The sequence below is a fragment of the Hippoglossus hippoglossus genome, chromosome 19 (assembly GCF_009819705.1).
Source record: "Hippoglossus hippoglossus isolate fHipHip1 chromosome 19, fHipHip1.pri, whole genome shotgun sequence".
Classification (NCBI taxonomy): Eukaryota; Metazoa; Chordata; class Actinopteri; order Pleuronectiformes; family Pleuronectidae; genus Hippoglossus; species Hippoglossus hippoglossus.
The window spans coordinates 1302498-1329345 of record NC_047169.1 but is presented as its reverse complement, the minus strand read 5'-3'; the positions used below and the strand labels follow the sequence as shown (position 1 = coordinate 1329345).

The 26848-nt window shown below is 45.7% G+C and overlaps 1 protein-coding gene across 1 annotated transcript in view; it reads left to right on the top strand.

Annotated features, from left to right (window-relative positions):
- LOC117753000 (E3 ubiquitin-protein ligase rnf213-beta-like) overlaps positions 1-26751 on the top strand; it is a 36505-nt gene extending 9754 nt beyond the window's left edge. The window contains exons 19-65 of the mRNA XM_034570772.1: positions 20-179; positions 267-484; positions 561-704; positions 790-942; positions 1044-2337; positions 2880-3064; positions 3144-3290; positions 3567-7367; positions 7465-7601; positions 7681-7779; positions 7877-7989; positions 8099-8212; positions 8337-8380; positions 8467-8623; positions 8718-8853; positions 9466-9654; positions 9741-9874; positions 10234-10403; positions 10484-10687; positions 10800-10987; positions 11065-11185; positions 14973-15073; positions 15241-15420; positions 15640-15788; positions 15883-15982; positions 16221-16332; positions 16622-16826; positions 16919-17109; positions 18933-19049; positions 19436-19537; positions 19710-19952; positions 20640-20721; positions 20795-20829; positions 20927-21030; positions 21117-21261; positions 21706-21871; positions 21949-22043; positions 22123-22371; positions 22544-22670; positions 22905-22988; positions 23315-23498; positions 23590-23791; positions 23888-23965; positions 24146-24343; positions 24982-25071; positions 25427-25605; positions 26097-26751. Of these exons, the coding sequence (XP_034426663.1) occupies positions 20-179; positions 267-484; positions 561-704; positions 790-942; positions 1044-2337; positions 2880-3064; positions 3144-3290; positions 3567-7367; positions 7465-7601; positions 7681-7779; positions 7877-7989; positions 8099-8212; positions 8337-8380; positions 8467-8623; positions 8718-8853; positions 9466-9654; positions 9741-9874; positions 10234-10403; positions 10484-10687; positions 10800-10987; positions 11065-11185; positions 14973-15073; positions 15241-15420; positions 15640-15788; positions 15883-15982; positions 16221-16332; positions 16622-16826; positions 16919-17109; positions 18933-19049; positions 19436-19537; positions 19710-19952; positions 20640-20721; positions 20795-20829; positions 20927-21030; positions 21117-21261; positions 21706-21871; positions 21949-22043; positions 22123-22371; positions 22544-22670; positions 22905-22988; positions 23315-23498; positions 23590-23791; positions 23888-23965; positions 24146-24343; positions 24982-25071; positions 25427-25605; positions 26097-26235 (11565 nt within the window). The 3' untranslated portion in view covers positions 26236-26751. The remainder of the gene's footprint in view (positions 1-19; positions 180-266; positions 485-560; positions 705-789; positions 943-1043; positions 2338-2879; positions 3065-3143; positions 3291-3566; positions 7368-7464; positions 7602-7680; positions 7780-7876; positions 7990-8098; positions 8213-8336; positions 8381-8466; positions 8624-8717; positions 8854-9465; positions 9655-9740; positions 9875-10233; positions 10404-10483; positions 10688-10799; positions 10988-11064; positions 11186-14972; positions 15074-15240; positions 15421-15639; positions 15789-15882; positions 15983-16220; positions 16333-16621; positions 16827-16918; positions 17110-18932; positions 19050-19435; positions 19538-19709; positions 19953-20639; positions 20722-20794; positions 20830-20926; positions 21031-21116; positions 21262-21705; positions 21872-21948; positions 22044-22122; positions 22372-22543; positions 22671-22904; positions 22989-23314; positions 23499-23589; positions 23792-23887; positions 23966-24145; positions 24344-24981; positions 25072-25426; positions 25606-26096) is intronic.
- Positions 26752-26848: the final 97 nt, after the last annotated feature.

Below are 26848 nucleotides of genomic sequence, written 5' to 3'. Positions count from 1 at the left end.
ATGTTCGATTATTTAACAGAAAGAAGACGCCTTTAAGCAGAGGCCTCTGGCATCTCTTACTGACGACCTGTTTCGTGCCAAACAGCAGCTCGCCACAGTCACCAAGCAGAACACTCTCTGTCTGGAGGAGTTTCTTGCGAGCCAGACGCTGGTCACCTGGGTCCAAACAAACCTCAAAAGTAAAAGAAAAGTCTCCACATTGATGCAGAAACACAAACTGTCCTGGGATCTTGCAGGAGATGTTTATATTTCTGTCCTCTCGATAGATATGAGCGATGTGAAGGTTTACGTGGAGTTGGCCTCCATATCTGCTGGAGAGAACGACACCGAGATCGACCAGGTGGCCTGTTTCCACGATGCAGTGATGGGCTACGCACCTCTGCTCTTCTACCTCTCTCCTCAGGCCGGTTTTGACGAGTTCATGAAGCGTGCTCAGCTGGTGTGGGACACCCAGAGTAGAGATGAGAAGCTACCGGACAAATTGGTATTTATTTCTCCATTATAGGTGGTTGCACATAAATTCCTTTTGCTGTGGCGTCGTGACAGTGTTGGTTTTTCAGAGAGAATCTACTCGATTGCTGAGCTGGTTACAAGACTTGAAGGAGACCCACGGCTCTGTGGAGCAGTCCTCTCTCTCCCTGGCTTCTTCTGTTAATGCACATGGGGTCTATCACATCGGCTGGTCTGATGGAAACACAGAGAGGGTTAGTGAGAAATCCACCATTAAAAGATGAGTCAAAGAGACCGAGATACAGAGCTTTACTTTCTCCGCCTTCTACTGGTTTGCAGAGATGTCTTCAAAACATGGTGCAGGTCAAAGTGACCAGCGACAGAGAGGAGAAGAGCTACAAGCTGGAGGAGCTGCTGGAGCTGCAGAACAAACTGATGCTCATGTCGTCTAAAGGAGAGCACGGCAGAGAACAGGTCAACCGGTTCACAGAGGTCAGTGGCGTTTCCATCCATCATCTATACCCCTTACCCTTTGAGGGTCATGTTAACATGTGCTTTATGAACTCCTGCACTTCTGTCCACATGTCCTGTAGGTTTTTGAAGGCGTTCAGAGACTCTGCACCATCCTTCTCCAGATGCAAACATCTGGCAACATGCTCTTCAGAGAATGGCGTGCTGAGGTCCAGTGCTGTCCACAACAGCAGCCATGCATCACTGTCACCTTCTTGTCCCTGAGCAGTAAAGAGATAGTGTACTCTGGGGAGCTGACGGAGCAGCTACAGACACTGGCTCACTCTATGGACAGCTGTCAAAAAGAATGGCGTTCCTTCATCTGCGGCAGGCGCTCAAAGTTCAGCTTGCTGAACCACTACACGTCAGAGCAGATGGTGTACCTGTGCTACTGGATACACAAAGTGTGTCAGCAGCGGGCGGCAGTTCCTCAACAACTGTGGAATTTACTTTTCCCCATAAAGCCCCAGTGCACTCTAACTGATGTGAGAAGCGCTCACAGAAAGGCAGTAGGTTTGATGTCAGAATATGATGAATCAGAAGAATCTGGGTCTGATGATGAAGATCAATACCAAGAACTTTCAGACTTAACACCAGATTCACAAGGACACACTGAAGAGGACGAAGAAGAGACTCGTAATTTGATGGAGTTTTCCTCGGAGGATGAAGATGACTGTGTGATGAAATGTGATGATGACCACGACAAGGACAGTCTGGAAAACCTCTGGAGACTATTCAAGAAAGACAACTCTCAGTATCTCAGTGAGTACTTGGACATCTCCACTCTGGCCCACTTCCTCTCATGCCTCTCTGAGATGAACCAGCAACATGTGATCAGGAACCTACCACCGATTCTCCAGGAGGGAAAGCCCAATCTCTTGCTTTGTCCCAGCGCAGAAGTTCTTACCACTGTCCTGTCGTTCTACATGGAGAGTCCAGAGCAGCCTCTGCCGTCTGCTGACGAGGTTCTGGTCTGCAGAGAGGAGACCACAGAGGAGGAGGTGGAGATCTTCCTCCGCCGGGTGCTCGGCCAAGGCTCCAAACAAAGCTGTCAGAAGATATATTGTCTTGTCAATCCAGGGCTGCTGGGATATGATGTGAGTGTGGCGTTGGGGGAGCTCTTTGACGCCCTGGAGACAAGTGCCAGCCCACGTTATCGTTTGGTAATCGTCAGTCCTGTTGTGCACCAACACAGATACGTGCCGTCTTTCTTCAGTAATGACAAAGTACAGGCTGCTGTGAGTCCAACGTCACATAATACCAGGAAATATCTGCATCACCACTTCACACAAAACGCACTCCCACAAAACCCTGTCGCACAGGTTTCTCCAGATCAGCTGTCGGTCTGGATGGTGTCATCTCTGCGCCCTGCAGTTGGTAAGGATAACCCTAATTGGTAAACCATCATGAAAACGCTTAGAGAATAGAATTTGCAACCTTTAAGGTCTTGTCACACCAAGTCCATATTTTTCGTAAAGGTATTTTTAATCTATCATCCAATAAAAACCTTGAAATAGTCCGAAGTGTTTTATGATTCTATCAGTTTCTTGAACTTGGGCTGATCGAATCCTGAGAAACCATCAGGAAGAAGGAGAATTTCATCTTCTAATCAAGCTGTGAAATCATTCCCGTCGCTTCCAAGTCTGTTTCAGGACGTCAGTGGTTCAGTTCGAGACTTTGACAGATGAGAATAATGGAGCAAATCGAACCTGTGACAGAAACGTTTCGAGAGTTGCTGTGTGAACGTGGTCATTTAAAAATAAATAAACGTGACTTGGTGGGCAAAGACCTTAAACCTGTATCCGATCCACAATGGCAAAAATGTCATGTTTACTGAGGCGGTTACATTTTTCTACAAACGTGTCGATGTTAATGTTATTTCATTTCTTGACAGAATGCATCTGTGTGTCTGTCATTAGGTAAATCCCTGTATGTGAATCGCTTGTTTGAGAAGTTCCAGCAGAAATCTTCTCAAACCAAACACATCAGGATCCGACTGATTGAGCCGTGTGTCGATATCGACCTGTTGATTAAGAGTCTATCAGAGAAACTGGCCTCGCTGAGAGAGCAGGACCCCGTCCTTCTGCACATCGACACCGCTGGAGTAAGTATTCACTCCTTTATCTCTGCCGATAGCTGCTTCTGGCGGTTGTGCTAAAGAGTCTGTGTTCGATACCTGTCAGGTTCGCTCAGGCCTGGAGGAGCTGCTTTTCCATCTGCTGGTTCTGGGCTGTTTGAGTGGAACTCATGGGATGCTGTGGAGAAGGAATGTAACTCACCTGATCATGGTTGAGGTCCTGAAGACGTCAACGCAAAGCCAGACTAAAGAGGTAGCAATGTCGTTTCCAGATCCTATCTCCTTTTCAGTATGCGTGTCAGGAATAGTGTTTTTTAATGTCATTTTGTTCTTAAGTGTCTTTAGACATTGAACTAGACATTTTAAACTTTTTAACTTTGTGAAAACACAGCTTTCAATAACTGAATATTATTTTATTTCAAAACTCCATCCAGAATATAAGTAGAACTTTTATAATGTGAATTCATTTCAACCCTGAATCCAAATGTGATTTATTTGAATATTATGTGTGTTGATTTTGTTCATACAGATGAGCCTTGGACTTCTGGACGTTCTGCCAACCATCCATTGTCGGCCTCCAAGAGAGGTGACGCAGCTGCTGGCAAAACAAAGTGTTTTAACAAAGCAAACACTTGATCCACTCATGGATGAGCAGGAGTTTCTCAGTGAGGGGATTCAAAGACCTTATCAATACTTAAAACTTTACAACAACCATCAGAACATGGATCGTGTTACCTACCAGGAAGGATCCAGACTGGGGAATCCGCTTGATTGTCTCAAACACTTCCTGCGCCACTGTGGAATGAAAGATCCTTCTTGGGCTGAGCTGAAGAGCTTCTCCTGGTTCCTCAACGTGCAGCTAAAAGACTGTGAGAAATCCATGTTCTGTGATCCAGTCGTCCTTGCTGACCAGCTGCCTGGTTTCAAGGGCTTCATTGTGAAGTTCATGATTCTAATGGCCAGGGATTTTGCCTCACCTTCTCTGAACACATCTGATCAAAGCCCTAGGCTGCACGTTGAAAGCAGCTCCGGCGACGACCTTCTTGTCCGTCTGACAAGAAGGTGGGAAAATGAGTCTCATCCATACATTTTCTTTAATGCAGACAGATTCTCGATGTCTTTCCTGGGCTTTAATGTGAAGAAGTGGCAAAACACACTCCGTGCAGTTGATCCTCACAGCAACAAGGTCCTGATAGAAGATGTGATGTCACAACAACTTTTTGAGGGTTTGGAGTTGCAACAGATCTCTCTCACTGAGGACTTTGATCGGTTGCCCCGACAAAACAAAATCCAGAGGATCTCATGTGTTGTTGGTGCAAAGAAAGGAATGACAGACCCCAGATTTGATCCAGATCCAACATACGAGCTCACTGCTGACAATGTGATGAAGATGTTGGCCATAAACATGAGATTCCGATGTGGAATTCCAGTTGTCATCATGGGAGAGACTGGCTGTGGAAAAACCAGATTAGTTCGATTCCTCTGTGCTCTGCAGAGAGAGGGAAGGCCGATGGAGAACATGGTACTTGTCAAGGTACACGGTGGCACCACAGCAGAGATGATCTACAGAAAGGTGAGGGAGGCAGAGAAACTTGCTGAGCGGAACCACAAAATTCACCACCTGGACACCATTTTGTTCTTCGATGAAGCGAACACCACAGAGGCCATTTTTGCCATCAAGGAAATCCTGTGTGACCAATCGGTGAAAGGGAACCCTCTGAGAGCAGGCAGTGGCTTAAAGATAATAGCTGCTTGCAATCCCTACAGGAAGCACTCGCCTGAAATGGTGGAGCGCTTGGAACGGGCAGGGTTAGGGTACAGGGTGAAGGCGGATGAAACAGAAGACCGCCTTGGCAAAGTCCCCCTGAGGCAGCTGGTGTACAGGGTTCATCCTCTGCCACCAAGCATGGCTTCTTTGGTGTGGGACTTTGGTCAGCTGAGTGACTCAACTGAACTTTCCTACATCAGACAGATTGTCCAGAAGAAAGTTGCTGACCATTCTTTGCCAGCGACCTGCAATAAAGTAATTTCAAAGGTGCTGGCCGTCTCCCAGAAATACATGAGAAGCAGGAAAAATGAGTGCAGTTTTGTGAGCCTCAGGGATGTGGAGAGGTCAATGAAAGTGCTAGTTTGGTTTTACCAGCATAGTGAGCTCCTGTCCAACAACCGCTCTCATCTCAGTGAAATTGAGAAAACCCTGAAGTGCCTGATTCTTGCAGTTGGTGTTTGCTATTACCCGTCTCTGGTGGCCAAAGAGAATTACCTTCATGTCATATGTCGGTACTTTCCAGAACCTCTCTGCTCCTCAACAATGTTGCAGGAGGAGATTTCATCCTGTCAAAACTTCTTCCTGCAGAACATAAAGACAAGGGAGACCATCGCCAAAAACATTGCACTCAAAGAGAATGTGTTTCTCATGGTGGTTTGCATTGAACTCAGGATCCCACTCTTTCTGGTTGGTAAGCCAGGCAGCTCTAAGTCGCTCGCAAAGACAGTGGTTGCTGATGCCATGCAGGGCCAGAACTCCCACAGTGACCTATTCAAGAAGCTCAAGCAAGTTCACATGGTCTCCTTCCAATGCAGTCCTCACTCGAGTCCAGAGGGCATCATCGGGACATTCAGGAACTGTGCCCGCTTTCAGAAGGACAAAAACATGGAGGAGTATGTATCAGTGGTGGTGCTGGATGAGATTGGACTTGCAGAAGATTCCCCTCAGATGCCCCTGAAGACCCTTCATCCTCTTTTGGAGGATGGATGCATTGACAATGACAAACCAGATCCACACATGAAGGTTGGCTTTGTTGGCATCTCCAACTGGGCTCTCGACCCAGCAAAGATGAACAGAGGAATATTTGTGTCCAGATGGGATCCAAGTGAGGATGAACTTGTGGAAACTGCCAAAGGAATCTGTTCATCCTCCAATCAAATTCTTCTGAAAATCAAACACCTCTTCCAACCTCTGGCGAAGGCATTCCTGAGCATCTGCAAAGAGACCTCAAAGAATCAGTTCTTTGGTCTCAGGGACTATTACAGCCTCGTCAAGATGCTCTTTGCCACAGTCAAATCCACACAACAGGAGCCGGATGGTGGACAGTTGGTGGAGGCCATCTTGTGTAACTTCAGTGGGCAGCCAGAGGGTTTTGACCCTGTGGTATTTTTCCAAGAGGTTCTCCAAAACCCCACAGAAATCCCCAGACCGAGCACCTTGCAAATGGTGAGAAAGAATCTTGATCATGACACCGACCTGGAGAGCCGTTACCTTCTTCTGCTGACCACCAACAACGCAGCTCTCCACATCCTCCAGCAACAAGTCTTTGCCAAAGGAAACTCTACACAGCCTGAAATCATCTTTGGCTCAGGATTTCCAAAGGACCAGGAATATGCCCAAATCTGCCGTAATGTGAACCAAGTGAAAATATGCATGGAGACTGGTCGCACTGTCATCCTGCTCAACATGCAAAATCTCTATGAAAGTCTGTACGATGCTCTGAATCAGTACTATGTTTACCTCAGTAAACAGCGATACGTCGATCTAGGTCTTGGTTCCCACAGAGTTAAATGTCGTGTCCACACAAACTTCAGACTGGTGGTTGTGGAGGACCAGAAGAAGGTCTACGAGTTCTTTCCTGTGCCGCTCATCAACAGACTGGAAAAACACAGGCTGGATCGGAGTACTGATCTGGAACCATGGCAACACAGGGCTCTTCACAAACTGAAGGAATGGGTGAAGGCATTCTCAGGTGAGGCCACAGAGGATTTCATGCTGTCTGACATTTTTGTTGGCTTCCACGGCGACGCCTGTGCCAGCGCTCTCTTGCAGGCACTTGAACGGAGAGCACACAAAGTAGGAGACAGTCCAGGAAGACGGGATGAAAACAGAGACTCATTGGAAGAAGACGAGCTAAAGGAAACCATTGAGTCAAGTCCTAATGGACTGATAGAGGCAGCCGATGATGCAACTGAGGCAATGGACACTGAAGCTACTGGGAAAGAGCAAGAAGCTGGGTTCGTGGAACAGAATGATGATGAATCCACTGAGATGTGCCAAGATGAGACCAAAGAGATGTCTAAGGAGGAAGAAATGATGGAGTCAGAAAACAGTGTTGGGTCTGCTGCTGATGATGAAGAGGAACTCTTCGATTTAGCCAAATCCCTCTTGTTGAACTGCGCCACCCCTGATGCTGTGGTGAGGCTCAAGTATTCTGATTTAGCAAAGCACGAGAGGGAGAAACTCCAGAGGATGTACTTCCAGCAACAACATCACCACTCACTCCGAGACTTCCTGAAAGGTTGCCTGAGCCGGACCCAGCGATCCACCAGGTTTCTGGAGGTAGGCCACAGGTCACTGCTCCGGTTTTGTTTTCATCATTTTCTCTACAATCTTTACAAACTGTTGACATCACTAACAACTTTGTTGCTTTGTGTAGGTAACTACGTTCTCCAGCTTATTAACCAGATCAGATGTCAAGGTGGTAGCCAGGTCCCTCGGACTGCAAATGGAGAAGATCCTCCTGCTCTCGCTCCACCAGTTTGACACCGAAGTCTCCTTCTGCAACACGATACGGTACCGACCGCTCACATAACAGCAGCACAGCTTTGTATTTCAGTTATTTCAGTTATTTATCTTTCTCTGTCCGTACCAGGGGCTTCCTGCAAGATGCCGGCCACTCTCCTTACCTCCTGTTGATTCAGATGGACCTGGAGGAATCCCACTGCAGTGACGAGCTCATAGCATCAGCAAAGTAGGGCTCAGTGTCGATATCCTGAGCAGATCTGATTATATATATATGTTCAAATTCCAGAGATTTCAAACATGTTTATGATTCACTCTACCTACAGATACTGCACCATGAATTACTTGATGTCACTGGAAGATCAGACTGGTTTGGTGATTTTTATTGTAAAGGTTTCGAGGATCACAAGTCAGTCTCAGTACATCGGTTTCCAAGGAGGTGAGTACTAAGAGGATTCTGATCATTTCTGTGATACGATTATTTACCGACTGAATCCTCCATAAGGTTTGATAAGATCACAGCCATGTTTTGTCCTTTTGTCTCTAAGGAGTGTGGCAGTCGGTGCATATTGACGACCTGAGGGATTCACAGGACATGAGCCTGAACCTGATGGTTTTCTGTGGAACTCTCATCAGCAACCTGCTCAAACCTGCACTGTCAGGTAGTAACTGTCCCTCCTCCTGTAAATTAAAGTACTTTCTGTATCACAACACGGAAACAACGCAGTTTATTGTCATTCCAACAATTTCTAATTAAAAATAAACTGTGTTATTGATCGTTATCAGACCATGAAGAGGAAGAAACTGGGAGGAATACAGAAGACTCCCAGGTAAATGTAACTGGAATTCACTTTTAATTAAACACATCTTCATTCCTATTGTTGCTTGATTGAAATGTGATTGTCTTTGCGTGCAGGCGGACAGAGCCCAGCTCCACAGTCTGGCCTTAGTGAAATCATGTATTCAGAAAGCTGTGGGTTTGCTGAGGGACCCTGATGGTGTGGAATCACGAAGTATGAAGCGGGTGCACCTCCTTCTGTCTCTACTGGGAAGTGCTCAAGGGCACATAGGAGGTAAATATCTACTATTCATTTGAATTTATATATACCACTCACACCGTCCGTCAGCATCTGTCTCTGGTGATTAAACCTCCATCTTTACTTAAAGCTCACTTTCAGAGGGTGCTGTTGAGGCGACTGGCTGAGGCCTTGGCCAGAAGAGAGGAACGGATGCCTGCTCCTAAGGAGTGGGTGAGCATAGAAGCCAAGAAACGACAGGCTCTGCAGGAGGGAGGAACTCTGAGGTAAAACTCTTCATGTGGCACAAACTCTTTATTCATGTTCATAGGTTGTTGTCTTTAAAAAGATCTTTAATGGTTTTTAATGACAACGTGTGGAAAGAATCATCAATATAGGAACAACTGAATTTATAAAGAATGTCTAACACTATGGGGAAAGAGCCATTTGGAAAGGTTTCACTGTGTTGTGCTTTGTTTTAATCCAAACTAGCACCCAGGGAAAAACATGTAATATTAAAATATAGAACAATAAGTCGGAGGGTTGTACAGCATTGGTAGAGTTATGTTGTGGCTCTAAGGGAGTCAATCAAAATGTCCTATCTTGTGTTATCACGTGGAGATTCATAAATAAACGATAATAAATGTAGTAGTATAGAAATATATGTTGTGTGGGCAGGAGTTTTTCTATCGAATCACTGACCTTCAGGTTAGAGGACGACCCGCTCTACACCCTGAGCCACAAAGAGTGGAAGGTGTCAGCAGAGATTTCCCTGAACAACAGTGAAACCTTTGTGATCGATTTATCTGATAATTAATCAGTGACTGATTTATATCCAATATCTGGAAGCAGTCAACCTTCATCAGAACTCACTGACTCTCACTGTCTCTACCTGGCAGACACACCCTGTGGCGCTGTCTTCAGTCCACTGTGATTCCCATCCTGGCCAGTATGTTAGAGGCGATGGACAGATATTCAAATCTGGACCTGCTCTCTGACCCAACACTCGGCCCCGGCCTGACCACACTGTGGTTGGACATCCTGGACGATTCCCAGATCTTAGACCTAACACCTCCTCAAAAAACAAGGTATGGTGGGTTCATATTTCTGTATAATTCCATTAATTCAAATGTTAAACTAATCAGCTCTGTGTGTTGATTGTTATATTCTACAGTGAGTCCGACCAGGAGGTGCTGGTGCAGCACTACTTCATGGTGGATGGTGAAGAACAGCCCTGCTCTGCTCCATTCAGCTGGCTCATCACCATGCATCTGGAGAGTCTGTGGGGAGAATCTGAATTCCTTCCAGGTTTGGACTCAAAACTCAGGAATAGATCCTGAAGTTATAGTTAGAGCCACTTGAATCCACTTGAAGGGGAAAGAATATCAGAGATTTAGAGAATAAAGTCATCATTTTATGCTGGGTGTCATTTCACAGGGGGAGTATGAGGAGATGAGTCTGTCTCCTGTGTCCTAATGAGGAATGTGGAGCATCTTGTTCCACTTATTCTCATAAGATCATGACTTTTGTCCTGTTAAATTGCGACTTTATTCTCTTAATATTATAATATTTTATCTCGTGGGATTATGGCCCCAATACTCCGTTGAATTAAGTATATAAGTTAAGTTGAAGTATACATTTCTCTGTCTCTTAAATCTGTTCCTTAGTAACTAAAGAGGGCGGCACAGAGAGGGTTCTCCAGTTTGTGAGCTCGTTCAACAACAGCAGGCTCGGCGCTCACTTACAGAAGCTCTCAGACGAGGAGCGGCTGGAGTTTCACCGTCGCTACCTGCAGGACATCCTGTCTTTGAAGATCAAGACCAAGGAGGAGCGGAGGGTACGAACATCACCTGTCACATGTTTCCGTTAAACATATTGGGAAACGGTCATAGTCTAAACCCTCCACGTGTCACGCAGGTGTTGACCAGAGCCATGTTGGGTTGCGTGTCCAAGCTTCAGACGTCCACGGGCTCCATCCCTGACCTCTCTCCTGCCTGGATAATGGCGGCTGCCAAACATTTTGGCTCCAGACTGGACACACTCTGCCACATATTCCTGCTGCAGCCACACCTAGCTGCCGATGTCTCTCAGCAGGGGTCAAAGAAGGAGCCCCAAGAAATGGTGAGAGAAAGGTTTTGGCTTCATGTTCAACCTCTTCCTCCTCCTCGTCATCACCAACAGGCCACATGTCCTCTTGGCAGTTTAGTTAGTTTGTGTGCGTTGCCTCTGACAGGTGGAGGACATTTTGGCTCTTGGCGTCTGTGTTGAGCAGATGAAACTTCTGACTGTGACTTCGCTGCAAGAGTGCGAGTCCTTTGTGAGCAGAGTGGAGTTCCTGCAGCCTTGTCTCGACCGGGCGTTTGGTCGGACGTACAGCTCCCTCTGCAGCCCTGGCTGTCTGCAATATCTGGACTCCATCAGGTGAGTCTGGACACCTGCAGTGAGAGAATAAAACCAATGTCCTGTGTTTCTGAGGCTTATTTATAATCTGTCCTCAGGTTGCTGTGGCATGGGATGCTGGTTGTTGCATCTTTCATCCAACACGTCGTTTTTGAAGTAGAGCAGGAAGACTTTCGACTGAAAGCACTGGCTCTCAAACACTGCAACCTTCACCTGAACGTACGTCAAATGCTTTTAGTCTTTTTGTGTTTATTCCCAACCAGAGGGAGTCTCCTGATCCACTTATGTAGCATTTTAATTTATGTACATTCGCTGCATGAAGAAGCTTCTCTGCAGTTTTTCCCTGAAGGTATTTTATTTCTGACATGTTCTTAAATTGATATGAACATTTCATAAATTGTTATTAGGGCCCGAGCACCGAACGGTGGTCGGCCCTATTGAAATTGTTAGAATTTTTATTAGTTTTCCTATTGTTTCCCTTTGGGCCTAAACATGCTCAAAAGATCATGAAACTTTTCAAGGCCTACGGATATTTTACTATTCTGGAATGCAGCCCCTAGGTTTCCCTTCGACCCATCTTCACTAAAATCGGAACACAGGTGTATCATGACCAGACAAACAAAAAAGTCTCTCAGTGCATTATGAAAAACGCAACAGGAAGCCCGCCATTTTGCATTTAGTGGCCATTTTGGCCAATTTCCCACATTTTTACTTTGACGTACTTGTCAGGGCTTTCATCAGATCAACTTCATATTGAGATGAGTGTCATCACAACAAGATGGAGATATAAACTACCTTGAATTTCCATTGTTCGTCACACGGTGTGACCGTGGCGTGGCGTCAAAGTTCGATTACACGCCATCAAAACACGAGGTTGTGTATCTCGGACATACATGGTCCAATCGAGTCCACACTAGACATGTAAGACAAGAGTCCCGGCCTGATGACATCTACACAGAAATCATGACTTAAAATCACAGCGCCCCCTGGTGGCAACAGGAAATGTCTTGTTTTTGGAACGTCTGACACTTGGAAGTATTCCTCCTCATCCACTGACCGCAACCATGTCAACCTGTGTCAAAAGGGTCTCAAGACATTGATAATGAAGGCATAAGATTACTGTGACTTTTCGTCAAACGCCATATCAGTGGCGTGGCGTTAAATTTCATCGACTCGCCGTGACACACGAAATTGCTGTAACTTCAGTGTTCATGGTTAACATGTGAATGTAGCGAGGTGGGAAAGCGGGGATAGTGATAGGTTGCCACAACGCCACCTGGGGAATTTCACCTCCAGGAAATAACTCAACTATTGTAAGTGCAGCAGCACAGGTTCGTTTAAATCACGGGGCAAGAGACGTGTTTAACTAATAAACAAAGAACTTTAATATAACCAAATAAATGCATAAATCAACAAACAAAATGAAAACAACAGAACACCAATCAACAGGCAATACAACGCTTGACATGAGCAACACAGGGACAGGGCTGGGACTTACCGCGGCGACGACAACCAAAGAAAAAGGGGAAGGATTAATAAACTCGCCACCCGTGACACAGCAAACCAACAAAACGGGTTGTGAAGAAAACCCCGCCACCAGGAATTGGGTCGCCGCCTCAGGCCCACAGCACCTGACCAACAATAAAAGAATAATTAAAACATGTCCGCGTGGAAACAACAAAACAAAACAACAAAACAACGAAATACCAACCAATATAAACAGTATTTAAAAGGTTGCTAAAAAACTAGGCGTCCCTTTGTGGTGATCACTCCACGCGCCGTGAAGGTGTAGCGTGGAGAGCCACAGTGCACGAGACAATACTCCAAGAACACACAGAATTGGTCCTGAGCCCGGGCAGTCTCCAACTGTGGAGCCGTGCTCCTATCAGCTGCCACAGTTCATTAAAAGTGTGAGCTAGGATAGTGCAATTTCCGGTAAAGCCAAAACAGCAGGTCCGTCTGAGACGTGGTGGCCAATGACGGCCGACGAAGGAGCAGGGCCTCTAGGAGGGCGAAATAAACAAATTTAATAATTAATATGACAACAACTGAATTGGGTGAATAATGGGGCCATACGCACCACCCTGCAAGCCAAGGCACCGTCACAGCAACCCGGAGGGTGGGAGTCTCCCCCAGCCGTAGATGAGTCCAGCTGTTGCATGACATAAACAGTCAGCTTGGGTAAGAGAAGCAAGAAACGGCAGACAACGTTACTTACAAAGCAGACCCGCAACTGCACCCCGAAGGTCCCCCGGCGGAGCGATCCCCCGCCAGCAGTCAGTCACGCTGCGTACGAGGGGGGAAAATTAGAGGAGGCGCTGGCTGTTGCACAACCACGCCGCGGCTACAGAGGTAGCTCTTCCGCGCTATCCACGACCCACCGGAGAGGAGCGGAAACGGAAGGAGTGCGAGCTAAACACGGCCGCCTCCTTAAATACGGGACGCCTGACGTCGCCTAATGACTGGTGCGCCATTAGAACAGGTAGAGCGCCCCGCAGCGGCAGGGAGGGAGCGCGCATCTGGCTACATGTGTATCAACAGCCCCCCCCTGCAGACATTCAGATGGTTTTAAGGAATGGGCGTGGCAAAACAACTGACTAGTGCCCCCTAAAGTGCAGCCCCGGCACTACGATTGGCCGACATGTACAAAAATCGATAGGGACATGTGTCTTTTCATGACAAACAAAAAAGTCTCTTGGATAGATATGCTACACCAAACAGGAAGCCCACCATTTTGGCTTTGGTGGCCATTTCGGCCATTTTCTACAATTTTACTCTGATGAACTTGTACCAGGGCTTTCATCAGATCAACTTCAATTTCTGTGAATGTCATCTCAACAAGATGGAGATATGAACTACCTCGGTATATTTGATTTCATCACACGGTGTGACCGTGGCGTGGCGTAGAATTTTGATGATTCGCCAAAAAAGAGGGATTTACTATAACTCCTCTGTGCATTGTTCTATCAGCCTCAAACCTCATTCACACATTCACAGTCCCGCCCTGATCAGATCCATGTGTCAATATTGACTCATATCACAGCGCCACCTGCTGGCGTCAGGAAGTGACATGTTTTATACTTTGATGCACTGCTCCTGGCTGCTTTACAATATACAGCTCAAAAGAGCTCAGTCAAGTCATTGGACCATGGTCAGAATTTCCTCAAACCGTTGAGGTGCGGCGAAGGATCATCCTTCGCCAAAGGAGACGATGTTGTCATAACTCCACTGTGCATTGTCCCATCACTACCAAACTTCTGTCACATGATCAGAGTCCAAGCCTGAACAGCTCTATGTGTCAATATTTCCTCAGTGTCATAGCGCCACCTACTGATTCGCCATAAAACAGGAAGTACTTTGTAAATCCACTCTGCATTAACCAACCGGCTCCGAACTACTGGCCTATGATCACAATCCTGACCTGAACAGCTCCATATATTAATATCAGTGCAGGGTCATAGTGCCACCTACTGATCAGTGTGAAAATTAAGTTGTTGTAACATTGTCCAATTGAAACAAAATTGCTAATGCTACATCAGAGCCCCTACTTGAACAGATCTATTAGTCTGTATGTAATAATACTGATAGCGCCACCTACTGGCAACAGGAAACAAGCTTTGTTTTACAACTATCATTCAATTTACATAAAATGTTCACAGTGTGATGTGCAATTGATAGCGTGGACCGTAATGAGCAATTAGCAGGCAAGGATCGACATCGCGTGACGGACGCAGGAAGTGAAGCGTTTGTCCTTGCCGCAGTGCGCAAAACGCGTGCAACGCAGAGACGTGCGCTTGGTCATTGATCGCTCTCTCCACCGACCACAACAGGCTTCAACGTGCGTGTGCTCGGGCCCGTTAGTGCTACAACGTAGCCCTAGTTTTATATTATTTTAGCTGATGCACTCTTTATTTCAAGTGAGCTTTAGTGGAGTTTTCTTGCTAAGGGCAGGAAACATAGTCGTCCAGACATGTTTTCAGATTTTGTTCTTCTGGCTCTGTCACAGCTGATGCAGGAGTCACCTGACATGAGGAGCGTGGACACGTTGCAGAAGCTGATCCGGATCCTCAACTCCTTCCGCAACGAGTGCATCAGCAGAGATCTGAGGTCAGACGCTGCTTTTAAACGTTTCTCTTCAAAACTTGAATATACTCACAGGAGCATCTGATCTCATTCCAAAAGCACCGCAGCAAATAATCTCACTTTTTCTCTTTTAAGCAACTCAATGATTTTACAATATAAGATTTAACAAGTGTTTACCTTGTGATGTACAGGTTTGGCATTTCCTGCCCAGTTTGCTTGCTGGAGCTCAGCGAGCCGTCAGCTCTGCCCTGCCTGCACGTCATCTGCCTGCCGTGTCTCCAGCGCTGGATTAAGCCGGACAGGCGTTCGTGCCCTAAATGCAGAGCAGACGTTCCCCCCGACTTCAAGCTGACTGTTTCTGACACCATCAAGTGAGTTAGAGATAAACAGTATTTGTAGAAATGTGGTGATTCACAATGCATCATTGGAAACTGCGTCCTAAAGATTATATGTATTTATTTATGTAGATAGTCACAAAACATCATTTTTTATATTAAAGCAGAATTTTCAGAGCATTATTTACTGAGACTGTAAACTGAGAGTCTTCATAATGAAAATAACAAGAATAATAATATGTCTTTGTGTCTCAGAGCCGCTCTCCAGCAGCACTCAGCAGCGATCAGGAACTGCTGTAACTCCTTCTTCCTGGAGGTGGTGTCCAGGTTCTGTCTGTCAGAGGGGCAGCAGCCTGGAGATGGGGTGGTGGAGCTCCTCTTCTCCTTAGTGGTCTCTGCTAATGGTCGGTGAAAAGAAAGCAGCGCAGGGTTTGAACTGTGTGATGCTTTGATTTGGTGATTGTTCATTCAGATTGTTCATTATTTTGTGTGATGCAGGAGACGTGTACAGGACCAGAGAGCTCAGTCCCTTCCTGGAGCGTGTGGACAACTCTCCGGTGGTTCGATCCGTTCTCCCCAAGCTGCTGCTGCAGTACAGGTGGGGACATGAATCCAACGAGCACGGGTGGAGTTAGAGCTCCAACCTTCTGCTCATTTAGAAACAAAACCAGCAACATTAAAAGTTCAGAATTTGCCTTTAATTTCAATTCAAGTACTGAAACATGCACCTGGTACTTAGAAATGTACAAAATATGAATTAATAAATGGAAATTAAAATGTACACGGTCAGAATAAAGTAAGCAGCTGATGTTGGTTCACTGTTGTGCATCTGTCAGCTTTGATCAGGTAAAGACTCACATCGAACTCTACCTGAAGAATCTGGAGGAGAAACTTCTAGACAGAGAAGACCGCACAGAACTCTACCTGCTGTTTGTCAACTGTTTCCAGGTAGAAAGCCCTGGTGCTCATATCCATCTATCCTTCCATCCTTCCATCCTTCCATCCTTCCATCTATCCTTCCATCCTTCCATCCTTCCATCTATCCTTCCATCCATCCTTCCATCCTTCCATCCTTCCATCCTTCCATCTATCCTTCCATCTATCCTTCCATCCTTCCATCCTTCCATCTATCCTTCCATCTATCCTTCCATCCATCCATAGAATAGCCTGTAATAAAAACAACACCTCCTAATATTCAACCAGAATTGGAGTGTCATGTTTTTACAATCTTTCTCAGGACTCTCTGTTGTGCTCGGGGGCGAGAGAAGTCGACGAGAGCGGAGAACGACAGATGCGAGCAGAAATCCGGTTCCTGAGCCGGTTGGCCAGGAAACAGGCTGCAGCCAGAGAAGCAGAGCCGGCAGAGTTCCTGCTGGACATGGCCAGACTGAGAATATGTCTGAGCTCGGCTGCACAGCTCCTGGAGAAGATCCCAGTTCAGGGTGAGTGGAGCTGAATGAACTTCATGATGAAGGTTTGATTGATTTGATTTGTTCTGTGGAAACAAATGAGGGTGTGATGTGTGTTTCTTTAGGTGCAGTTGAAAAGGTGGAGGATCAGTACCTGCAGCAGGTGAGAGCGGTGTGTGAGTACTGTGCCAACGACTGGTTCAGGGTTTACCTGCTGCGAGCGCTGCACCGACGCTCTGGGATCGACTGCATCCTGTCCCTGATGAACAGACCCACCTGGGGATGGTTGTTCCCCGCAGAGCTCCCTCGGCAGCAGGTACAGGTCCCAGACATTTACATTTACGTGGTAGAAACTTAGAAACTTATAAACTTAAAACTCACTGTTTAAAAACGTTTCTTTTAACAATGGCCTCAACAGTTTTTTTTTTATTAAATATTCTACATCTGAAATATATTTTCCGAACCACAGCAGGTATTTGCTGTTCGACTGTGCAAACATTTTGAATGTGTTTGTTTTCACTGATTTTCATAATCAATTAATCTTTGGTCATTTTGTCGATTGATCGATCAGTGAAATTATTGAAAAATGTCCATCTCAGTTTTCCAGAGCCAGAGGATTTGTTTTCAAATCACTTTGTTTCAAATAAAACTACAAAAAACTGGCAAATCTTCAATATAGAATCAAATTAATATTAATCATGAATCAACAACATATATAAACACATGAATATATATAAAACCACAACATGGAGCTGTACTGCTCTAGTATCTACCATGAACTACCATGAACCACCATGAACTACCATGAACCACCATGAACCACCATGAACTACCATGAACTACCATGAACCACCATGAACTACCATGAACCACCATGAACCACCATGAACCACCATGAACTACCATGAACCACCATGAACCACCATGAACTACCATGAACCACCATGAACTACCATGAACTACCATGAACCACCATGAACTACCATGAACCACCATGAACTACCATGAACCACCATGAACTACCATGAACCACCATGAACCACCATGAACCACCATGAACTACCATGAACCACCATGAACTACCATGAACCACCATGAACTACCATGAACCACCATGAACTACCATGAACCACCATGAACCACCATGAACCACCATGAACCACCATGAACTACCATGAACCACCATGAACTACCATGAACCACCATGAACTACCATGAACCACCATGAACCACCATGAACCACCATGAACTACCATGAACCACCATGAACTACCATGAACCACCATGAACTACCATGAACCACCATGAACTACCATGAACCACCATGAACCACCATGAACCACCATGAACTACCATGAACCACCATGAACCACCATGAACCACCATGAACCACCATGAACCACCATGAACCACCATGAACCACCATGAACTACCATGAACCACCATGAACTACCACGAACCACCATGAACCACCACGAACTACCACGAACCACCACGAACCACCACGAACCACCACGAACTACCATGAACCACCATGAACTACCATGAACTACCATGAACCACCATGAACTACCATGAACCACCATGAACTACCATGAACCACCATGAACTACCATGAACCACCATGAACTACCATGAACCACCATGAACTACCATGAACCACCATGAACCACCATGAACTACCATGAACCACCATGAACTACCATGAACCACCATGAACTACCATGAACTACCATGAACCACCATGAACTACCATGAACCACCATGAACCACCATGAACTACCATGAACCACCATGAACTACCATGAACCACCATGAACCACCATGAACTACCATGAACCACCATGAACTACCATGAACCACCATGAACCACCATGAACCACCATGAACCACCATGAACTACCATGAACTACCATGAACTACCATGAACCACCATGAACCACCATGAACCACCATGAACTACCATGAACCACCATGAACCACCATGAACCACCATGAACCACCATGAACCACCATGAACCACCATGAACCACCATGAACTACCATGAACCACCATGAACCACCATGAACCACCATGAACTACGTACCTGTCACATCGTAACAACACAACTCAAACACTAAAATGTTTGTTTCACTCAGGTGGTGATCACCATGGACCTGTTCCTGTGCTGTGGGACGTCTTACAGAGAAGCGAGAGACGCCGTGACTCAGGTTCTGCTGCAAAACAAAGCCGACAACTTCCTGACACGACTAAAGGTCAGAGGTCATCGATCGTTAACTCTCAGTTCACACTGTCATGTGTCACAGTGACCACTGGAGGGCACAGAGGCCATGACTGAAAACACACCAGTTTATTAATGACATGTTGTGTAGTGGTAATACATTTGATTAATAAAACACATTCCAACATGTTATGATGTAGCTGTAAGCATCTATACATTATATAACTACAGCTGTGCTATATTATATTGTCATTAATTATACTTGTAAGTGCAAAAAGAGACAAAAAGGTTGATGTGAAAAATAATGAATGTTTTTTCTAGACCTGTTTCTAAATTCTGAGTTTCCACTTCTCTTGTCGTTGTTCTTTCATGAGTTGAATTATTCCTGGTTCTCTTCTCTGTTCTCCTCTTCCTGTGTAGAAGCTGAGAGGTTCTCAGATCAGACTCGTGGCTCTCGCCTTGTTCAGAAACGTCACCTCCCGCTACAGATCATCTGACGTCAGCTTACAGCCCTCAGCACAGGTCGCTGCACACGTCTCAAGGCCTTTTGTCATATTAGCCAGATACTGGAACTTTCTGTGCTGTTCTGTAATGTCTCACTGGGAAACTGGGAAATGTCTGTAGAACCACTGTGAAGTGTTTGCCATCAGTCTCTTTTTGACTCACTGTGTTTTGGCCCCATGTGAACGTACAGGAGAAGGAGAGACTAGCGCCGCTCCTCATAAACATCCAGTCGATGGAGTTCAGGGGGTTCTGCTCGTCACTGCTGCAGAATCAGATCGGGGGACCGGGCTCACGTCTCTGCATCAGCAACAATCTCTCTCCTCAGACACGGACCGTCCTGGAGCTGCTGGTGCATCTGTCCTCTGTGCTGCTCAGTGGAAATAAGTTACTGGCTCCTCTCCACCAGATCGCCTTCCAGCCGCAGAACGCGACAGTAAGACGCCACTTGTCCTGCGCCATCACGTACACTTTGCTTCACGCTGCCTCGTAGGGTTTTACACGTGAGGATCAGTTTAGTCCTCAGAGTTCAGTCTCATTATACACATCTTGGCTCAAGGCTTGAAAAGAATGAAGACAATTCACTCTCCTGCTTAATGTCATTAGTGTTATTTGAGTTTATTTCAGTCCTTCTCTTTGCAGTGGAAAGTCGAGGCCTCTGTCTCTCACTTCATCATGTTGTACGTCCATGATGACATCACTGCGTTACGTGCAGTACAGTGTAAAATGTGTTGTCACCAGGTGGTGGCGCCACAGGATTTCCCTTAACTGCCCAGGGGAGATGGTCTTTAGAATAAACCATAATAGTGAGAAGATTCATTCTTTTTGCAGCAGGAAGTTAAGGCCTCTGTCTTTCAGCTCTTAATGACGTCAACTAAAAACAGTATTATTTTAATTCATAGCACAATTTCACCCATTTTATCATTTATTCTGGTTTATTGATTTACATACAGATTTTAGAGACATGAAGCATTTGAAGATTCTATAGGAAATGACATCACTTTCACAAATAATATCAGCGTAGACACTGGAGGACATCTTGAAAGAAGAATATATAATAGGCAGCCGGCAGCAAATACAACTTCCTATCTCATTTCTGTATAATTCAACTTTTTCCTTCTAGAACTATTTTCTGCCGACGATGCCTGACGATCGCTCGTCTGAAGCCCGACAGTGGCTGGCAGGAGAGAAGCTGCTGTCGTACAGTAAGTGTTTCACAGTGTGAAGCTGCTCGTTGCTTCTCTCGTCAGCTTCTCATGTCTCTCTCCTTCTTTTCAGCCTGTGACAACGGACACGTTTGCTTCGTGGGAGAGGTGAGAGCTTTTTTCTGTCCTGTCCTTGCATCAAGCATTGAGAATGAGATCGTCTCTAAAAACTGAATACACTATATGCTTCTGTGTTTTCACCCAGTGTGGTCGACCGGTGGTTTTATCCAAATGCCCCGACTGTGGACTTCCCATCGGTGGAGAAAAACATGTCCCAGTCCACGGCTTCACTCAACAGGAAAATGGGAGGTAATGACACGTTAAACTAACCAGTGTGGTGGCAAATGTTTGTGTTTCGGTTGATTTCATTTGAGTTTCTCCTCGGTGGCATGAAGAGATCAGACTCGGACGGGACACGTGTTAGGAGAAGCTGCTCGCAGGTCTGAAGCCCCTGAGAGACAGATGACGTCCGCTCAGTCCTGCATCCTGCGGCTGCTCACGCACCTCGCCATGCTTCAAGGAGCCACAAGAAACCAGAGAGTGAGACGTCACTTCAATCTGCACCACACTCTATTTTTATTATTGAATACTATTTTTCTTTCACTCAAAATCCTGCGCTCACACTCAAAAATAATCTGCCTGTGCTTGGATTTGCTCAAACTGCTTGCACTCAGATTTTCTGCATGGAAGTACATAAAGCTAATGCACCCAAAACGAGGGCGGGGCAATTTCCATTGTCAACACTACATCTGACATTCTATTGGTCGAGGTATTTTAAAAACTCCAAGAGCAGAGGAATATGAGAGCTGGCAATCTGAGCACAAGCAGGGTCTGTTTGAGTTTGAGGCTTTAGAGTGAAAGCATCACAAAATCTGAACCTGTAATCAATAATCCCTGCTCTCAAACTGATGTGAGGATTACACATCAAGTGTATTATGATTGGCGTCACGTAAACCTCCTGCTGTGCTGTTCTTTGTGCTGCAGGGAGTCGAGGGCATGATCCAGCCCAGGCCGACGGATGTTTTCAGCTTCCTGTGGCAGCACCTTCTGAAGGACATGAGCGTGCTGGGTCGCAGTCTGGATCTGAACTTGGACGACACAGCGGTGACAGTTCATCTGGTTCTCAGCGTCTGCACAGAGGTCCTTTCAGGTGAATCTGAGTCTCTAACCACTTTCAGTGCTTCTGCTCATGTAAAGAAACGCTGACTCTGCTGAATGTCATCACAGGTTCCTGCGGTCCGACGCCTGATCTGTCCTCCAAACAAGAACGGCAGCGGTGGGAGAAGCTCGTCCTTGACGCTGCCATCAACCCAGTGCTTCAAGTAAGAAATGTTCTGTTGTTGCTTAAAATGCTGTGACTACATTTGGTTTGGCGTGGTGATCAAATCTTTTCTCCTCCAGGATTTGCAGAAGAGTCTGTCTGAAGCTCAGGACAGAATCGGTGCTGACGATGGATTTGCTGGAAGCTCCCTGATGAAGCTGGTCTTCGGGGATCCTGGCAACATGTTGTCGCTCCCCTCCGACTGCCCGACACATCGCTCGTCCTTCTGGACTGTTCCTGAGATCATGACAGTGGAGAGATTCTCTCAGTTGGTGGGGGGGGCGAAGGAACGCAGCTCTTTACCTCTGCTGCTCGAGTTCCTCAACAAGGTACCGATAATCCCATTCCACAGGTTTTGTTTTCCTCAAACTCAACTTTTGTGTTGTTTTTCTCATTGAATATGTTGTGGTGTGTGTGTGTGTGTGTGTGTGTGTGTGTGTGTGTGTGTGTGTGTGTGTGTGTGTGTGTGTGTGTGTGTGTGTGTGTGTCTGTGTGTCCCAGATAAACTGTGTGAGACAGTTGCACCACCTCCCTGAGCTGGTTGTGTTACAGTCAGACCTGCTGCGGGTGTTTCCTCTGACGTCTGCAGCTCAGACTATTGATCAGATGTTCCAGCAGATGCCAGCAGGTAAATCAACGTCTCATTTATCACTGAACATTTATCATTATATTTGAATGTGTCTTTTTGTTTTCATATAAACTTATCACAGGTCTCTACCACATCCTCACACGTGTCTGAATTAACAACTAACAAACTAAAGCACCAACATCAATGAAAGAATACATGTGATCCCACCACTAATATCACACATGTACAGACACACACTCACACAACCTGAGCCTCTGTCGTTGTCGTCCTCAGGATACCAGAAGAGGAAGCTGCAGGAGAGAGTGACGACATTCATCAAAGTGTGGAACTGCCTCCGGGCGGAGGTGGCAAACAGCTGTAAGCACCAGAACTGTGAACTCTCACGGGTTCATGTTGTGGAGGTGGATCTGTGAAAGGAAATAATCTGTGACTTCTGTCACGATCAGTTCAAACACGATGAGAATCACAAACGTCGAACCTCTGTTTAAAATTAAAAACTTCTATACAATATATGATATAATATTCAATATATTTGGATGAATTATGTGACACCTAAGAATTAAATAGAAAATAACAGTAAAAAAAACTTTATGTAATTTGTTGTTATTCTTAATGTGACACCTATTCCTACCCATATTCATTTACTTTCTCCTGTGTGTGTGTGTGTGTGTGTGTGTGTGTAGCAGCAGACTTGGGTGTGGACGTGAAGTTGTGTGAGAGAGAGGTGACACCCAAGAGCTCCGCAGAGTTTCTGACGCCGTCCCGACACGGACCGGGGTCGTGTCTCCGGACGCTTGTGGACTTCCTGTCGGAGACTCACAACAGCCTGGTGAGAGAGGCCAGGAGAGCGAGCCGCCAAGAGGACAGGTCAGTGCAGCCGTCACGTGATGAGACGAGTACGAACGCAGGGTTCATCAAGTAAAACTGTTTTTAATTTAACCGTGTTTCATTTCCTCAGTGAGTACATTGTTATGTTGGAGAGGATTTCCGAGACCCAGCTGACTCTGTGCAACCCAGAGAGAGAGCTGCTGCCTCTGGTCTTAGCTCACTGTCACTACACCTTGAAGAAAGGCCGGGAGACGGACAGAAGCTACGATCTGCTGGGGATCCAAACGCAGCTCGCCCGCCGCTTCCTGGCTGGAAAACCTCTTATCAAAGCGGTAAAATCTAAATATAACCATGTGTCCGTGTGTCCGTCTCAGGTAAAACCAAACATTCCTCTCACCAGCACTGTTTTCCACTTTGATTAAAACCAGGACACGTCGAGGTACCTGAACAGACACCTGCAGGATTTCTCTGTGGTTCTATCCGAGGTCAGAGGAAAGGTTTGTCAGGTAAAAGCATTTCGCTCACCTCAGAACATTAGTTACAGTACCAGTCGTGATCTGGAACCTAGTGGTGCCAGCTGAAGAATGTTCACAGGAGTCTCCCCTGTACGAGTGTGTGAGGCCACTTTGTTAGAGGTCAAATTCCTTCCCTTGGCCCTGCTGACTGTTTCCCTGTCCGTCCTGCAGGAACCGCTGAAGGGTTCTGTGTGCAGCACCATGAGGACGGTGCTGCGCTCGTACACAGATGTTTGTGACGCCGTGTACGTGGTGGAGATCGGCCTTCGCTTCCTTGGCAAGATGGTCGTTGATCCTCAGGGTCAACTTTCATCCTACCTCACTGATTCTTTGCAGATGCGCCGACATATTTCCAGCACTGTAGCCAAGGTAGAAGCCTCCAGACCCACAGCTATTTCCACTGCAACACCACTATGCAAAGAAAGGGATTCGATCTCATCTTGTAAAAAATGCACAGTTAAAACAACCCTCTCTTGTTGTCTTTCTCTCAATGAAAGTCCCATTTATAGAATATTTAATACAACAGAAATTTCACTTATACATAAGATATTAAATAATCAAATTTAACAGTTTATACCTGACTCTGATCTTCTCTGTTGCTATATTACATAAAAAGATTTACAAGACTAGAAAGCTAGAAAAACCCAAACAATGGGGTCCGGACTTTCTCTGGACTTTCTCTGGAGTTTGTCTTTCACTCTGGAGAAAGTCCCGAGACTCTCTCGAACGTTTGCATGGCTGATTTAACCCGCCTCTGTGGAAAAGTTAAATTTACTAGTATAGTTGAGCCAATGTGTAAACTCTAAATTCTGCATCATCTTGCCACGAGAACGTATCTGAAAGTGCAGATTGTTCAGGTTCCAGAGTCACAGAGAAATGAATGGAAGCTGGTTCCTGCTGTAGAGATATGTTGCTTTCAAAAAAGATCAGTTTAGGAGATAAAACCTGCACAAAAAGCAGCGATGGTTTGCTGTGACCTTTTAAAAACATGAAACTTTTTATTTTAGGGTCTTGGAGAATGCAAACTGGAACACAGCATATTCACCTGGCAGCTCCTGACTTGTTGGAAATCTGAGCTCATGCTGAACAGAAAACAAGTGAGTATCAATAAAAATAAAGTTATTGGATGTGGATGGAGAAAATATTTAAACCAAACCCCTTCACAGACTGAAACTGTTAAATCCATGAGAGAAACTCGATCCGCGGTGACCACATAATCACTCCTGACCCCTGCTGGCTGCCAGAGACTGACCCGAACACCACAGAGAGTTAAAGCTTCTGGGCTGTAATCCGTTGGAAGTGTGCCAACTGACACGGCAGGCGCCCACAGATTGACCCCAATGAAAACTGAGTTTGAGGAATTCTGTGTTCGCGGCGGTTTCTGCAATGATGCACACAGTCGTGGAAGTGAATTAAACATTGATTAAACGTAAATTTGTGATTCTCTTTCAGGACCCGTTTCAGAAACTGCCCCCAAGCTTCCAGCAGAAGCTGTCCGAGGACGAGAGGAAAGGGCTGAAGGTTTTCCTCGCTGTCACAGACGTCGACACGTTTTCTTTGGAGCTTCATGAGATTCTGCTGCTGAAGACGAGCGATGCCGTAACTGACCAGGGTTACCAGCCAAACTGGGAGTAAGCACAAGCCTTTTGTATGTCACCCATCTGTAGGGAAACCTCATTTACCCTTTTGTCAGTTTAGTTTCTGTTGGAGGAAATGCACCAAATGGTAAAACATTCCTAAAACGTTTGCAGTATTGACACAAATTTCTCCAAAGGGTGTTTGTAAAAACACAGAGATCATGGGTGAAAGGAGTGTGCCTCTTGTCACGTCAGAGATTACCACCCTGGTCCAAAGGAATCCATTGATTCCAGACAGTTTTAATCAGAGTAAAGTGTGGAGGTCTCACCCGGGCGCTCCCCTGGGATGTGGAGCCTTTTGACTTCCAGGATGAGAGCGTGACCCTCCAGGCAGCCATCTGTCAGGGGAAAGGAGCTTAAGTTGTATCCCCTCTGCCGCAGGTCACTCCTATGGGGGCGGCAGCTGGACAGAGGAGTGAATAGGAATGCTTGGGGTGAAAACAATGGTCTCGGTGCTAACACTTCTCCCTCCCTGCTGTTTCCAGCATCAGGTCCACCATGGAGAGCCATTTGGAGAAGAAGCACCTTCCACCTCTGCTGGAGCTCGAGTCTCTACCGGAGGAGATCACTCTGGCACAGGGGGCTGACGTGTGGAGGGCGGCTGTGGAGTTTAAAAGAAGATAGATGCTGATTTTTACAGAGATCTGAGTTATTTCTGATTGTTTGTTGTAACTGTGAGATAAGAGAATATCTAAATTCAAACAAGATCATAAATTCATACATTGGAAGAACGACCAAAACAGGCATTCAAGGCAAGGAGCAGGTCAGAAGTGACTGTAAATACACAGACACAATTATAAGGAGAAACACAATGACCACAAAGAGACACACTGACCACAGAGATAAAGACACAAATATAATAATAATAAACATGCAGAGAGACACAATAGTCTTATATTAAGTTGTAGTGCCACATAAATCAGGGGCCGTTAACCAGTCTGTGTTTTTATAATGCATTAATCATTCTATATATGGGGACACATTCTGAATAATTGTTATTTTTCTGATGTAGATATTCAAAGTGTTGGAGATGTGAGGCCTTGTTTCTTTTTGTTAAAGTGTTCTTCGTGTTTTATCAGGTTCATTGTGTGACTGAGGTTTGAGGGAACATTTAATAAATCATCTATAAACGAGCTGGAACTTTTTTTACTGTTTCTAAAGTGAAAAGTGATTTTAAATCAAAGCATCTTTTTGTAAAGTCAACCAAACGGTTCAATGAGCCACGCCCCCTGTGAGG